Source organism: Manacus vitellinus, unplaced genomic scaffold (assembly GCF_001715985.3).
Source record: "Manacus vitellinus isolate BGI_N305 unplaced genomic scaffold, ASM171598v3 scaffold_0_pilon, whole genome shotgun sequence".
NCBI lineage: Eukaryota > Metazoa > Chordata > Aves > Passeriformes > Pipridae > Manacus > Manacus vitellinus.
In genome coordinates this window covers 57,264,947-57,280,081 of record NW_021938789.1, presented here as the reverse complement: position 1 = coordinate 57,280,081, position 15,135 = coordinate 57,264,947, and the positions used below count along the sequence as shown (strand labels likewise).

Genomic DNA, 15,135 nt, shown 5'->3' with positions numbered 1-15,135 from the left:
AATTTCACAAATAAGTGATCAGTGTTGAACTGGCAGGCATTCTGCTTCCCTCATTTCAAATTTGGTTATGCAAAAGACTAATCAAGACATCTATCAGGTACATCATTTAAGATGGCTCTTCGCTAACACATGAAATTGGAGGGCCCTGGAGTTCCAATATTTGAAGGGGATTTGGCTTTCAGACAGTGCATTAACTGATTTCCTCTCCAGTTCTGAAGGCATGCACTGACCAGTTGTGCTCCTTTCTCCCACAGACTTTTTTCCCCTTAGGTGCCATATCCAAGTTGTGCTCTTTGTCAGTTTGTTTTTGTCTTGGATGCATTCCAGCTCTTGTCTTTCATGCATTTGGTACAAGATGCATTTAGGAGGGAAATACTGATGCCAGGTTCTCCAACCCTGTTTTGTTAGGAAATGTTCATTTGGCAGTCCTAACATCACTAAAAATTATTATCAAAGGGATATGCTCTGCCAACATATGACCTTTAGCTGTTAAGAAACAGTAGAGAAAGCACCACAAAAGCAGGTAATGCAATAATCAGTTCAGATATTTGACAGATAACAAGAAATGGCTCTCTTGCATTAAAGTATGGCATTTAGAAAGCTGGAGCAGCACTTTAGGTGGCTGCCCTGCTGTTGTGATCTGTCAGCTGTAAAACATTCCCCTAAAGAAGGAAAATAAACTCCACCACTTAGACCTGTACATTGGTAATTAACACGTTGACTTTCAAACCAGAATCACTGCAAACACTACTGCAGGTGTCACCTCCTTGCTCAGATGTGTTGATCATTTGCCTTGTACCAGCACCCTTGCACAGAATAATATCTGGACCCAGCACTTTGAACCTCGCTGTGTTTTCTCACCTTATCAATTCATATATGGGGTTGTTTCCTATCTAATTTTATTCTGTGTGTGTTTCATATGCAAGGAGAAGAGCTGAAGGCTGGGCACAGAAGAAAACAGTCTCTTTTTGATCTAATGAGAAACTGCCTTATAGATTTTTGTGGCAGAGAGGATACATGAACATTTTTATTGCCATAAAAGTTTTGATTATCTGGGGTGAACTTGTAATGACTGCATATAGCCCCACCAATTAATATCTAACACTAAAAATGCTGAAAGGCTGATGGGCAAGTACACAGAAAAATACATTAATCTGCCATACCTACATAAACAAGGAAGTTATTTTAGTGTCAATTCACATTTTGTACACAACCTGCTTTCCAGCTATTCAAGGGAGATCAATATTTATGACAGTTCATTAGAGAATGCAGTTGACTTTTATTGTGCAGACCAAAAAAAAAACGCAGTCACCAACCCACCACTGCATTAATGTATGAAATCAGTTAACAAAATGATTGTAAAAAATAACTTAATCTCTGATGAGCAAATGGAAGCAAGTTCTACAGCTCTCCCACATTCCCATGTTGATACGAGAAAATGGCATTGAACCATTATACTCAGTAACTCAGGGACACAACCTTCTGCTGCTTAGGGGAATAAAAATATTCTGATTTTTTCCCCCAGTCCCAGAACCATTGGTTCATATAAAAGAAAAGTCCCCCTTGGAGTTACAGCAGAAGTCCCACACTGTTAATTCTCTAACTTTGATATGTAAGTACCTGATAGAGCTATCCTACTGGCGTGTACACAACTCAGTGAAGCATTGCTTGGCTCCTTCCAAGTGTTTTTAGCTTGCCAGCATACTAGGCTTAATCTTCTGATTCCTCATAATGTGCATACCCACTAGCATAGGTCCTTCCTAAATTCAAATTGCTGAAGACATCCGTGGTCTCAGAATCTGAATCCTTCCCTCCCTCATCATTGTCATCTTCATCATCATCTTCTGCTTCGTATTCATCATATTCATCCTCACGGTCACCTCCAGTCTTGCTGGAGGGGAGGTTTTTCCAGTAGGCATCATAACCAGAAGCTCCATCTGCATCTTCTCCTCCAGTCTGTCGGCCAAACTTCAAGGAACGGGCTGCAGGCAGAGAAAAACCATCATGTTCCCACCCTCAACAGCAATCCCACGTTCCCTTTCTATCCCTTCTTTCACTACTCGAAGAGCGCACGATGTTAGGCAGTCTTTTTCTAAATCTGACATTTCCAGATTCAGTCCTTACTCTAACAGAATCTTTCTGCTGCTGCACACAGAAGTGCAGCCAAGTCTGTATAAACAGGAACTGCCCCCCAAGTACGTCTTAGGTTTTTAGGGTAATCCTTTGGTACTCTAGCCAAGAAGACCTGCGACTGGATGTGTGCTTTGCAGACACAATACATATGGTGATTTATTCAAGAGTGGTTGGGGTAGATTGTATACATATCAAAACACATTTTGAAATTCATTAATCAGCTTCTTGTACATGAAATAAGGATTTAAGTCATGATTTTTTTTTTTTTCATTTTTTTCCACAACTAAAATCTTAAACTAAACAAAAGCTTTCACTGTATTGGAATCAATTAATGATTGAGACTGCTCAATTCTATAATTCAGAAAGTTCTTCCCAAAACAAATGCAGCAAAGCTGTGCAAAACAATTAAAAGTAACCAGGTTTTACTCAGTGTTCCTAGGCAGAAAAGTAGTCACCAATGGCACTTGCATGGCTTGTTAGCTAGAGAAGCTGGCTTACTTGACATGCTCAGATCCTTTGTCTGCTGAGTTTCGTGGCCACATTTAGGGCAAGGAGGCTCTTTTCCTTTTTCCTGCTTGAAGACCTTACTTCGCACGTGGTCGTCACAAAAACAAGCCTGTGGGTTGAAGGGAGAATAAAAAGGCCAAATGTTTTAATCATAGAAGCATATTCCTCAGCAAGAAGCAAGCAGAAAACCTGTTTTAACAGCAGCAGGGTTTTCTGGTTGGGATTAAAATGTAATGAGGTCTATCTGCAGTGGATGTGGGTCTGTGCACAGCACAACCACTCTGTGCTGAATGTAGTTCCACAGCTTCCTGGGGAAGAGGCTGCATAAAAGTGCCAAAAAACAAGCAGAGAAAGTAATGTACTCGAGGGCTGGATTGTAGTGCTGCCCACGAGGATCCTGGCAAACCTGGGCTTACACTGACAAGCCTAAATAAAACACAATGAGATATTTGCCAGAACATTATGCAGTGGCCTAAAGGCAAGAATTAGAGATGGAAAGTTCACATGTTGAGCACCAGGGTGCAATGAAGATACCCGGAGAAAGGAACAATTTGGAATATGCCATGGATGCCATGGGAGAGTGCAGGGAAACATATGGAGGGTAAGAAGAGTAAGAGCAGGCAATGAACCAGCATCTGGAGAAATCTGGGCGATGCTGACAATGAAGCAGGTGGAACTTTTTATACAAAATTATTTCTGAGTGTGTAAAACCATGAGCCTGACGTCAACAAGTTAGTCTGTTCACATGTAAAACTGGATTAGCTGTAGAGATTATTTCTGTTGGATCCAGGCTGCAGCAATTTCTGCTCAGATTGACCGTTAAACTTGACTGTTTAAAAAAAACAACAACTTTTTTAATGACTGTAGATCCACACTGTATCAAAACATATTACAAAGCTTTGGATTCTGTTCAAAGCCAAGGATTTGCTTTGTTGTTTTGTTTTTTTAAAGACCCAACATGGTACAGGCCCAATTTAAACTAAGAGGGTTGGACAAAGTGAAGATCACCTCAGCAGGCATAATGATGCACAACACCTGCTAGTGGTTAACAGGCAAGCACAGATAAAAGACCTTTTGCCCCCCAGAGGTCTGCCCCCTAAAATATGATACAAAAATATTACATTTTTTTAATAATGGAGAGGAAGACATGACAAGACCTGATACCAGCCTTGGAGACCAAGAAGAATGAACCTAAAATCACAGCTACCCACAACTGTCTTTACCTTACAACGCAGGCACGAATGCTGCCCAAGCCTGTTACAGGAAACACCTGTTGGAGAAAATCAATATGTCAAATTCAGTACTTGGAAACTGCAGACCTGTGATGTGTTTAAAACCTTGTAAAAGTATGTAATACCATTACTGAGGCATTTGGTTTTAATTCCCTGACATAACTGTACGATGGCAATGTGAATCAGCCATTTTACCATATAGTACTCTTTTACTAGATTTTTTTTTTTCAACCCTCAGCCTCATGGCATTAATGTAATCTGATACCAAAAAAAAAAAAAACCTCAAGAGGGGAAAAAGTTTAATTATTTCTTGAGCTTCCAAACTTTTAAAACCAGAAGTTTCAGAAGAAATTTGGTATTAAGCAACATCTTGCTTCTCCTTTTCTCACAACATCAAAAGAAGGAGTGCTAGCGATGTGAGAACACTTAAAGCTTGCAAACTTCCAAAGCTAGAAATGTTATGTTCCATATTTTCTGTCATATCATCTGGAAATGCACTTGATTGCACACAAGTTCATACAAAAGTCTATCTGTGTTAAAGAACTGGACCTGGCACACAAGCTATAAGGAGCAGAATCTGTGCCCAAAATCTAACTTGTCTTGAGCTTCAAATTGTTTTTTTATTCCACTAGAGGGAGTACAGCAAAGGCAAACACTCAGGAATTGGCAGAAACGTGAAGCTGGGTGAATAGTTACTCCTCAAGAAGCAATAATATGTATTTTATCAGTCTGTGTGTGAGTATTTATTCCCTTTCACCTTGCTTTGCCCCTGTGACAGCGAAGTTTGTGAATAAATATCACGAGTTCTCCACATGAGCAGGACAGCCACGGGATTTAGAGCTCTGTCATGTGCTTAAAGATGGAAATGATAATGCATTTATATTTGTCATTTCTTGAGTATCTGCACTTTAAAAAACTTCTCTCAGATAGTGATGGGAAGTAACACTACCCTTTTCACAGCTAGAATGGATTTAGACTACAATTGCATGACCACATTTAAAGTTTCTGTATTCTGTAAAAGTACAGGTTTTATAATCTTGCTACCACACACTGATAAAAATCCTGTATCTTTTCCAAGTCAGTGCTGTGCCACAAAACATTGAACACAGTGAAAAAAAACTCAAAAAAACTTTTGCCCTATTCAGGGTGTGATCACATCTGTGAATTAAAAGCTTCCAACAATCATTGAAAAAACATTCTTGTGGAACAGCTGTTGCTGCTTCAACATTGCTATGCAGGAAGGTATTCAGGCAGAATACATCAAGGGAAGCTAAGGAAGGCTCAGAGAACAGCTGGCTGGGAACAAAAGGATGGGAGATGAAAAAGAGATAAGAGATTTCTACAGACACCAACTAGAACATTGAAATCAACAAACATTCTAAACCAGGAGAGATAAATTAGGACAAGAGATTGGTCAGTTCTAAAGAAAATAGTCTTAAGATAAAGAGCACCTTGAATTTCTACAATAATGATTGAAAAAAACTTTATAGTTGAAATACGGGCAAACAAGTTTTAGAAAGGACAAACAAATGTCTCATGAGATAAACTAAATAGTCATTCATGGTGGATAGAGAAGGAATACTTCTACAAAAATTTAGTTATTTCAAACATGCATAGTCTTGGCTTGTTGGTGTTTTATTTTGTGGGGTTTTTTTTAACTTCCCTTGAAATTTCCCTGTTTGAGCCAGAGATGAGCAGTGAATGAGCAAAGTCAGGCATTGCCATCATGTCCTCTTATGAACACCAGTTTCAGTTTTGTCCACACAATTAATCAAAGTTCAAAAGGACATAAAGTCTTCAGCTACCTGTTCTTTACCCAGCAAGAGTGGACATGTATCAACACTTGATACATTACTGATACACATGTCCACTGGTCAATGAGGAAATGAAAACTGAAATCATGCTCTGGACTATTTTTGTCACTTCTTTCTGTGTTCACCGTGTCTCCCTGAATCAGAGGATGGCTCCTGACTGAGTCATGGCCTTCCTCAGGACTTCAACAGCTGCCAACTCTTCATCAACACACAGGCCTTCCACAGCAACGTGGGAAAGTTTAGCCAGTCTAACAGAGGTGGCATTGTTTGGGGCAGCTGTTTTCCACGAGGAACAGGTATCTAGAAATAGCTCATCACATGGTCAGAAGAGTGGAAGACAGCTCCTCCTGCCTGCAGAGCTTTGTGGAGTAAAAAAGCAGCATCAGCAATTGCAGCTGTTTTGCTGCAGTCCTGGCCACTGCCAACACTCCAACTTTGGAGACTGCTGGCTCCTGCAAAGGCAGCTTCCCATGGGAGGCCTGTAAGAGCCTGGCAGGAAAACAACTGCCATGTATACTCACTCTGGCATGGAGGAAGGTCAGAGACAAAAGTTCCAGTCTGGATAACTGAATACCAAGAGCTGGCACATACGAAAAAGGCAAAAGCTGGGAAAGGTGATAACAGAGTATTCTGGAGCACAGAGGAAGCAAGTGGAGACCCTGCTTAGCTGTGGTGAAAGGGACTATGAATAACTAACTTACATTTAAACGTCTCTGCTTCCAGAACTTGGCAGCTGGCTTGATGTTCAAACTGATCATCTTCACAGAGGAAATCATGGCAAAAAGAGCAGGCGAATATTCTGCCTCCTGAAAGATTTATCAAGGCAAAATAATCAGCAATGGGCACAGGCATCAAGTTCTGCTCTGCAAACAGTTTAGGCAGTAATTCTGACGGAAGACCAGGTCTCCCTGGCCTCACTAATGCTTCAACAAAGTCCTAAGTTAGGCACTGCCATCCATTTTTACACTGACAAATACCTTGTTTCCTACAATACAAGACAGCATAAATATAAAAAGAGTATTACTTCTAGTACTTTTCTTTAATTCAACTAAAGCGTTAAGTATTTTCCTTAAATCAGATCATATTCTCATCCAGTCTCCTTCCCTCCCACTCCCTTAGCTCTGATATAAGCTTGGAATAAACACTTTAAAGGATTCCACAAATTGAGACCAGTATGGTTTGCTAAGCAATTTGGAATCCAAATACCTGTGCTAGTGCAGAAGAACAGAGTGGGAATGGCAGAAGACTCTGTTGGCAATTTGATGCAGTGCTTAATTATGCAAATAATTAGGCTGATAGAACCATTATACTTTAGATGACACAATCATCCCTGACTTGAGCACTGTATGTTCTTGAGCAGGTTGTTTAGTTTCCCCACTGCATAACGTCTATTTTTAAAACGGGGAGAATCCTTGCTTTGAACAAACATACTTGCAAGGACTAATCAGTGAGGAATAAAAACGCTGTTAAGAATACAGGTGTAGTATCCTAAGCAACACAACTTACATTTTCTTATTTTTACATGTGAGCAACCTACCATGGTCCCAGACACTTCTTTCACACTCAATACATTCTGCATCTGCGAGAGGGCAGATACACGCGTGTGTGCTGAGACACTTCCTCCCGTGACACACCCAAGCTTCACAGAAATCACAGATTGCACCCTGCAATTACAGAAAGATATCACCTCTGCACTTCTGCAATACCTAGAGAGACACTCTGACTCCTCAGTCCTCAATGTGTCCTCGTATCCCTTCTCTCAGTGGGTTCATTTCGGTTGACTGGGAGAGTATTGAACCACATCTGTATTCCTATCAAGCTGCTCCTCAGTTCATCTTGTTTGTTATTCATTTCTGCAGGACTAAATATGATGCTCAATAACTTGGTTGTCTCCTTTTTCTGTCTTTTACATTTATTTTCTTAAATTGTGTGCATGAAAATTTTGTCCTCCAGTTGAAACCTGAGATCCACAAAGGATAACAGTGTTTTGGCAAAAATGGAATTTCAAAAAAGACATGAAAAATGCCAATAGTTTCTTACAGCTGAAGTCACTCATTCAAATTTTAAACCATGCTATATTAGAGCACATCCCTGCAGAGAGCAAAGATCAAATAACTCATTAGAAGTAAATTAGACTCTTTAACTTTCATTTTGATTAAATTATAAGATCTTCACATCAGCTATCCTTAAATGCAGCATTTAAGAAGCCTCCTCAGCCCATATGTGACTTACCACCATGTGCATTACATGCACACAAAACTAAGAAAACAATGTGAATGCAAATTAATTGTTGAGGCATTCACTACTGCATAAGTGAATGCATGGGATGAGTTCAAGAACATCAGAATGTAAAGGCAAGCGGTGTTACTGAGAAAAGCTGATTGTCAACTGGAGGTGGAAACAGGACAGAGGTTTAGTCCACATAGTGCTTAATCTAGAGGCTGTCACATGTCAAACCTTGCTTTCCAGAATGGAGACACCAACTTGTCCTTCTTAGAACAAAAATTCAAAGGCCTGAAGCTATGATTATCTCCTTCAAGAGCCCAAATGAGGGTTTATGTTAAGTAAAATTCCTCCCTAACACTATGGAACAGATTCCTCTCTGTGATACAGATGATCTCTGCAATACTAAGACAACAGTAACAAAAGTCTGCAGGTCTTTGCAGAATGATCCTGGATTGTAATAAAGACTGAGAACTGGATATGGGGTATGTAAGCTCCAATGCTGTTCATGCATGTGCCTAAGAGCCTGCCACCAAGACAGATCCACTAGCATCCAGGATGTGTTGGAGCTTGCAGGAGCTGAATCTAAAAATGCAAAATTTGGGTTTTCAGTATAAGGGAAAAATCAGTTTCTTATAGTAAAACAAGGGGTGAAAAAAACTTGGCATGGTACATGCTACCATTCCATAAAGCTGTTCTATTTTCTTTCAGAAAGATTTGCACAAAATAACCTCATACTGCTAAAAAGGCTTTAATTTTGTATACATACCACCATTGCTAGTCCAGTACCATACACACCAGCGTGTTTTATGACACAGTCTGAAGACTTCATCATGCATTTGGTTTTTCCTGTTTAAAATAAAAAGGCAAGCAACCATAAGAAAACTACAGAAAAAACAGTAGAATGCACATTCATATAAGAACAGCACTTCACTAAATACCTGAGCCTAACTGTAAGTCTAGGTAAAAATAATGCAAATAAAGATATCTGAATTATTGCTGCATCCTGCAATCCACTTTCACATCTCCCTTAGGTTAAATTATTGTCTCTTTTCAGCCCAAACCTCTTCCCACTGTACTGAGATAAAAAGGCAATGTGTTGGTTTTGCTCTATGTTTTGAGGCAACGGCAAAAAATGTCAAATGTCAAAACAAACCAAAGAACAAAACTAAGGTCAAAGTCAAGCCATGATATCTTAAAAACCTGTATTTAAAACTGCTGCTGGTTCTGTCCCATCATAAAAGCAGCACATGCTGTGTGCAAGGCACAAGAAAAAAACCCATGTGTTTAATTACTTGCAAGTACTTGGATACTTGGGTTTTTTGGTCGTTGGTTGTTGTTTTTTTTCTTTTTAAAAAAACATAGATTCGTTTCTAGAAAAAATAATTCACTTTAAATACAGGGGACAGGTGGGAGAAAAAGCCACAGCCTGCACCTAAAAGTCACTCTGACACAAGCAAGCAGCAAGGGTGACAATTTTCCCCTAGTCCTTGTCTCTGACATAAATAGCTCTACCAGAAAGATCCACACTCTGTCTGCAAAAGATCTTGTAGTCAGCTCAGGCTACTGCAGTAGAGTTTTATCACTGATTCAAGTTGTGCTGCCATGTACCCCTTTGGTGTGTCTGTTATTGCCTGCTTAGAGAAACCAACAGCAAGGTGCTCCCTGCCCACCCACTCAAGGCCTGAAAAAACAAATTCTACTCTGAAAATATTTAAATCCCAGTATGCAGAGTTTTGTATGACACCAAAAGTCAGTTACCAAAGGGCCCTTGGAGGGTGAGGAAGTACCAGTGGTGGGCTGAGCTGGGCAATGAGGGCTGGGGGGGCATTACTCAGTCTGGAGCACTGTAGTACAGCTACCTTGCTCCCATCCCTCAGGGACTTCTCTAAGAAAGGTGCTGTTGGTTTGTAGTGTCTGTCCCCCTTGATCAAGCATGAAACAGCTCTGGTGGTCTTTGTTTGGAAAACCCTTGGACTCAATATAATTTTATGGTTGTTGATAGGAATGCTTTTCCTCTAGAAACATACTCCAGATTAAAATAAACTCAACACACAGGAGTCAACTTCAGATGTGTATCATAAGACAGAGAGCATGTTTTTAGTACTTCACTGCATGATGACAGAAGGAAGACTTATGAAGGATGACACACTGCCAGTGCACACTAACAGCCTGGCTCCCAGAAACGCTCAGAATCTGCAGGTCACAACAAAGGCACTGGAAGCTGCAGATGTCAGCAGCTCTGAGAGTCAAACAACAAAACAGCCAAATTGCTTAATGACAAACTGAAAATCTGCAAGGATGTGTTGGAGCAGTGAAACAACAAAATTCACCTCAGTAAGAAATGAATATCAACATCTCCTGCAAGCAAGCAGCTGTTTGAAAACAAAGGGCATCTTAGTCTGATTCAGAGCAAAGCTCCATCATTAGGAGTCCTTTTCTTCTAATTTCAAAGCATCAGCCCTCTAGCCCATATAAATAAAATAAGCAGTATACCACATTACAACCCCATGCAAGATGAATAATGTACTGTTGCTTTAATTGATATTGAACTGACTAGAAATTATATAATCCCTAAAAAAGCAGTATTTATTGGTGCCTTGCCAGCAGTCAGAGCATTCTTAGTTTTGCTACCATTACCAAACAATAGTCCACATGGTAAGTGTAGGGAAAGTCAGTCAGATATTCTCAAACCCAAAAGGCAGTGAGACAAATTCTTCCAAAGATCAAATGCTGAAGACAAGTCCAGACTTGCAAACCTCTGGAGGTCAGAGGCACACACGTTAGTGCATGACCAAACAAGGTCACTTCTCAAGGAGGGTATTCACAGCAGATTTAAAAGAACCTGCTCCACAAACCACAAAGGTACTTCTAGACAAAGGTACTCTAACAAAGGTACTGAGAGTTTAACACCACAAACAGGACTGAGGACAGTTTTCATTCATTAATTCTACTCACCACATTGTGCACAAATGGGTAATTTCTGAACAGAGTTACAGAAGTAGCAAAAAGCTCTGTTCTTCTGTCGTCTAGGCACATGGAGAAGGAGCCAAAAGAAAAAGAAAGCAAGCATTAAAAAAGACCTGTGAAATGTTTGAAACCAATTAATATTAAACTACTTGTTTTAGAAGGGGAAAAATTCTTACCTTTGGCACTTATCACATTCCTAAAAAGAAGAAATAAAACACTGGTAATTATTTTCATTCTAGGTAAAATATATAAAATTTGCAGACACCCACAGGGACTCTGAATTCTTATGATTAGCATCCAAACTTTCTATTCAATATTATACATCTAATGCAAATGTAAGCTTAAATATAAAAGAGGAACAGTAGGAAGAATGACATTCTTATGGCATTAAATACACTTATGTATTATCACCGGTTTAACACGATTTAAAATAACGTGTTTTAATATAAAATACTTCAGGTTATTTTACCATTGAAGCATTACAAGGATGTTTGGCCAAATCTATGTTGGCTCTTGAAGCCCTTATCTGCTTTTCACGTTCTCGACGGTTCTCAGCTTTCTTACGAGCACCAGTCTTCTTTTTAGGCATATTCACTATCTGTGGGGGGAAAAATAGGTATGTTACGAATGCACACAGAATTATGTATGTAAATACATGGATACACATGACACATCCACTAAAACTGCATCTTGGAGTTCACAGGTTAACTGTGCTTCGTTCATTTCCTTTTCTGAAAGTTTCTTTTCAAAGGCAGAAGAAGGGGCCAGTCCATGAGGAAGAGCCATGTGATGAACCATAAAGAATCTTGTGATCTGAAAAAGACTTTGCTGTCCTCAACTTTGTGTCGAACTATCTCTGAAGTGTTCTGTCTTGGAAAAAAAAGGAAACTACTATGTTTGTGATAGGCCTCTGGTTTTGGTTTGCCTTGTCTGTTTTATAAGGAAAATATTCAGCTCATTCCCTCTTTCACATCTTATTCTCAGTAACTGCTTCATTCAGTTAAAAAGCATTCTTCAGGTAAGCAAAAAGTGGTGTACTGCAAAAATGCAAATTTCACACTTCATGAAGGCTGAGAAAACAAAATGTCATTATACAGATTTAAGAGCTATGACAAAGGGATGTTTGTACTGCTTATTTATCATTCTAGCATATTGGCAATAATGAAAAGATGAGCATGTATTGCTTTGAAGACACCATTGTTTTCCAAAAAGGATTTACACTAAGTTAATTCTGTTTGGTTCCATTCTAACATTCTAGGAGGGAACCACTGCAACACAGTGGTGAGACCATCAGGCAAATAATCAGACCACTGGTCTCTTGCCACGTCCATGATGAACTGTGCAGTACTCACATATGCTTAGTTTACTTTGTGTTTATAATAAATTAGACTCCATGAAATGGACAACTGAGAGATTCAAGGTGTGGCCTGAATTTCTCTCGTCAACACAGGCACTTCCTTAGGCTCCATCTTTATCATCCCCTTATTTCTGATGATGTAACTGTTCTTGGTGTCCTGTTCTAAAACAGATACAGGTTAAAAACAAAACTAAAAACAAACCAACAAGCACCACCAAGGCCCAGATTAGCACAATCTGATGGTGGAAGACGGTCAAAAGGGGCAGCAGTTTACTCAGCAAGCATGGGAATGAGAAAGCAGCTAAGGATGAGGTGATGATCTCTCCACTGACAAAAATTTGCCTGTTCTAAAAAAATACTCCCAATTCTACGAACCAACTTCTTTGTATTGCAGCTACCAAATCACACTTCCTTGCAGACAATAGGATGGCTGGATCTTTCCAGGTGTTTAGCTCTTATTTTGGTACCTCACCAGTGCTTCTGTTTTGAAAATCTGGCCTCTCCAGCAAGCTGCCCCAACACATATTGTACTTGTACAACTAATCCACAGTTCTTTTAGCTACAAGTACACCTACCAGTGGTCCTTGCTCTGCCTCTGATTTCTAAATCTGCAGAAAAACACCTTCAGACAATTGGTAATTGAGACTCAAGTGTCATCTTAACATCTCAATCTCCACTTAAGGATTTTGAAGAAAATCACTGCAGGCTTGGAGCTTGGCAAAAACTGGCCCACATGATGAGACAGCTCTGCCCAGGCAACCTCTGCTGATTCCAGTAGGGTCTGTGGGTGGATATTAGGGCCACTGGCTTAAGGAAGTGAGAGGTACCTGCTCTCCTCAGCCTCATCCCTAACTCCAAGCAGACATGCATGCTACCATCTGTAAGGATAGTTTCAGCCCCAACAGGCAGCCAATTCTAGCATCTTAAATTTGGAAGAAAAATGTTCAAAAGGTCTTATAAAATAAACTGAAGAATCCTAACTTTTCTGAACACAGAAATATATTGTCCTGACCAAATACTAAAATTTGGGTTTGATAGCACACATAAATCAGTTTTCTCACCCTGCAGCATTTTGCACCATATCTAAATTGTATTAGTGTCATATTTTGTAGTCAAAATTATATTGCTGTGCTGCCTGCTGGTAACTGTCATCATTCTAGAGCGTGACATTTCAGTCCAATATGAGGCTGCACACGAATTTTCAGACAACTCAAATGCTGATTTAACAACAGAATCTAATGGTTAGTATTTATACCTTGACTTCTTCCCATTACCTCATAATCCAAAGCACCAAAGTGACAAACTGTTTTCATGAAAAGCACTGCCTCAGTGACTACTGAGGAAACAGGTTATTAGAAACCTTCTAGGTGGCAGTTTTTAGAAAGTTGCACTAAAATAAGTAACAACAGAACTGCAACATCAGGTCCTTTTAACAAAGCTATGGATTCAATCCAGGCTTTCAGACACCATCCAGTAACAACAACATCCTATAGATCAATATTCTAATCACTCTTTCCCTCTGAGCTTCCACTTAAGATTTGTTTGTTGTCTTGGCCTTGAGTTCAATTTTTTTAGGAAACTTACCTTCTTTTAAATTTTGGATTAGAGCTTAATAGTGTTATGGTTCCAGAAATTATGACAGCATATGCTTTGTTTACATGCAATTCCTTTCAAATCAGAGTATCGTCTCTTTTGAAACCACTAATTAGTACTTAAATGCCTCTGCTGTATGTTCTACCTCCACTTTTGACACAACTTTGCCAAATGCTCAGGCAGCAAAGACCCAGTGGAATCTGCTGGCTTTCCCATGCTCCCCTGAAGGGTGCATGGGACAGAAAAGTGCATCTGGAATCCCTCCTCAGCCCCAGAGGGTATGGCCACGCTGCCCCATGGAGTGTGGGAGCCCCTAAACTGGGAAGAGTTCTGCACAAGGGTGTTTTCTCCATTTGAAGTTTCCTACTTGGGAGCAAAATGCTGGGCCAGAGCAGCAGCTGCAGAAGTGAGTGTGGCTCTCCAGCTTAAGGGCTGAGGCTGTGGCACAAGAAAGCACAGAGTTTGGGTATCAGAAGTGGTGCTGGGGAATGTTTAGGTTGGGTATCAGAAAAAGGTTCTTCCCCCAGAGGATGGCTACGTGCTGTAACAGGCTCCCCAGGGAAGTGGTCACAGCTCCAAACCTGACAGAGTTCAAGAAGCATTTGGATGATACTCTCAGGCGCATGGTGTGACTCTTGGGGATGGTCCTGTGCAGGGCCAGGTATCAAAAGGTATGTGTATGAGGTGAGCAGCAGCTCAAAGCAAAGCCCTAATATGTGTTATGTGAGTACTGGGTCTGCAGCACCGTGTTCCATCCCGTAAATTTTCACCAACTGTTGCTCATGTGCTGCATTATATGCTGAGGTAAACACAGGCAAAGACCACAGGCAGAACTCCCACCATAGCTCCAAAGACTGACTGTGTATTTTAACTGATGGTTGTGCTGTGTAAGATACATTAACAACACCTGGTATCCAAGTTCTGCCCTTGTGGAGGTCCCAAAGACACAGACGGACTGCACCAGCAGATTTCTGGATCTCCTATGCTGAGCAGGACATTGCCTGGTGTTGTATTATCTTGTGGTATAGGAACCACATCATGGAGAGCTGAAACAAGCAATCCGTTGGTGGGGCAGGGGAGCTGGCGGGTTACCCTTGTCATCCCACAAATACCAACACCCAAAAGAGGCTTTCTGTGTTTCAAGCGTTCTTATACTTGACCATCAAATACTTTCTACCTCACACATATTCAAAATCTGTTCTACCGCTCATACAAAAATTACAGCGTTAAAAAAAAAAAAATATCCGCATTAGCAGTAGTTCATAAGAATTGTCCTGGCACTGTGATTTGCCGTGATTTCATCTTT

The 15,135-nt window shown here is 40.2% G+C and overlaps 1 protein-coding gene across 2 annotated transcripts; it reads right to left on the bottom strand.

Moving 5' to 3' along the window:
• Window positions 1-1,259: 1,259 nt before the first annotated feature.
• ZNF330 (zinc finger protein 330) lies at window positions 1,260-14,815 on the bottom strand. Of its 2 annotated transcripts, none has more exons than XM_029962732.1 (10): window positions 11,814-12,041; window positions 11,349-11,481; window positions 11,056-11,075; window positions 10,868-10,938; window positions 8,679-8,758; window positions 7,224-7,350; window positions 6,388-6,492; window positions 3,864-3,910; window positions 2,632-2,749; window positions 1,260-1,982 (listed from the first exon to the last, which is right to left on the bottom strand). In XM_029962732.1, exons 1-10 carry the CDS (start codon window positions 11,873-11,875, stop codon window positions 1,711-1,713), a joined length of 1,035 nt encoding a protein of 344 aa, XP_029818592.1. In that variant the 5' UTR covers window positions 11,876-12,041; the 3' UTR covers window positions 1,260-1,710. The 2 variants fall into 2 exon arrangements, with proteins under 2 accessions (XP_029818592.1, XP_008917608.3); XM_008919360.3 differs by lacking the exon at window positions 11,814-12,041 and adding an exon at window positions 14,737-14,815 and having other exon boundaries at window positions 1,441-1,982; window positions 11,349-11,477.
• Window positions 14,816-15,135: the final 320 nt, after the last annotated feature.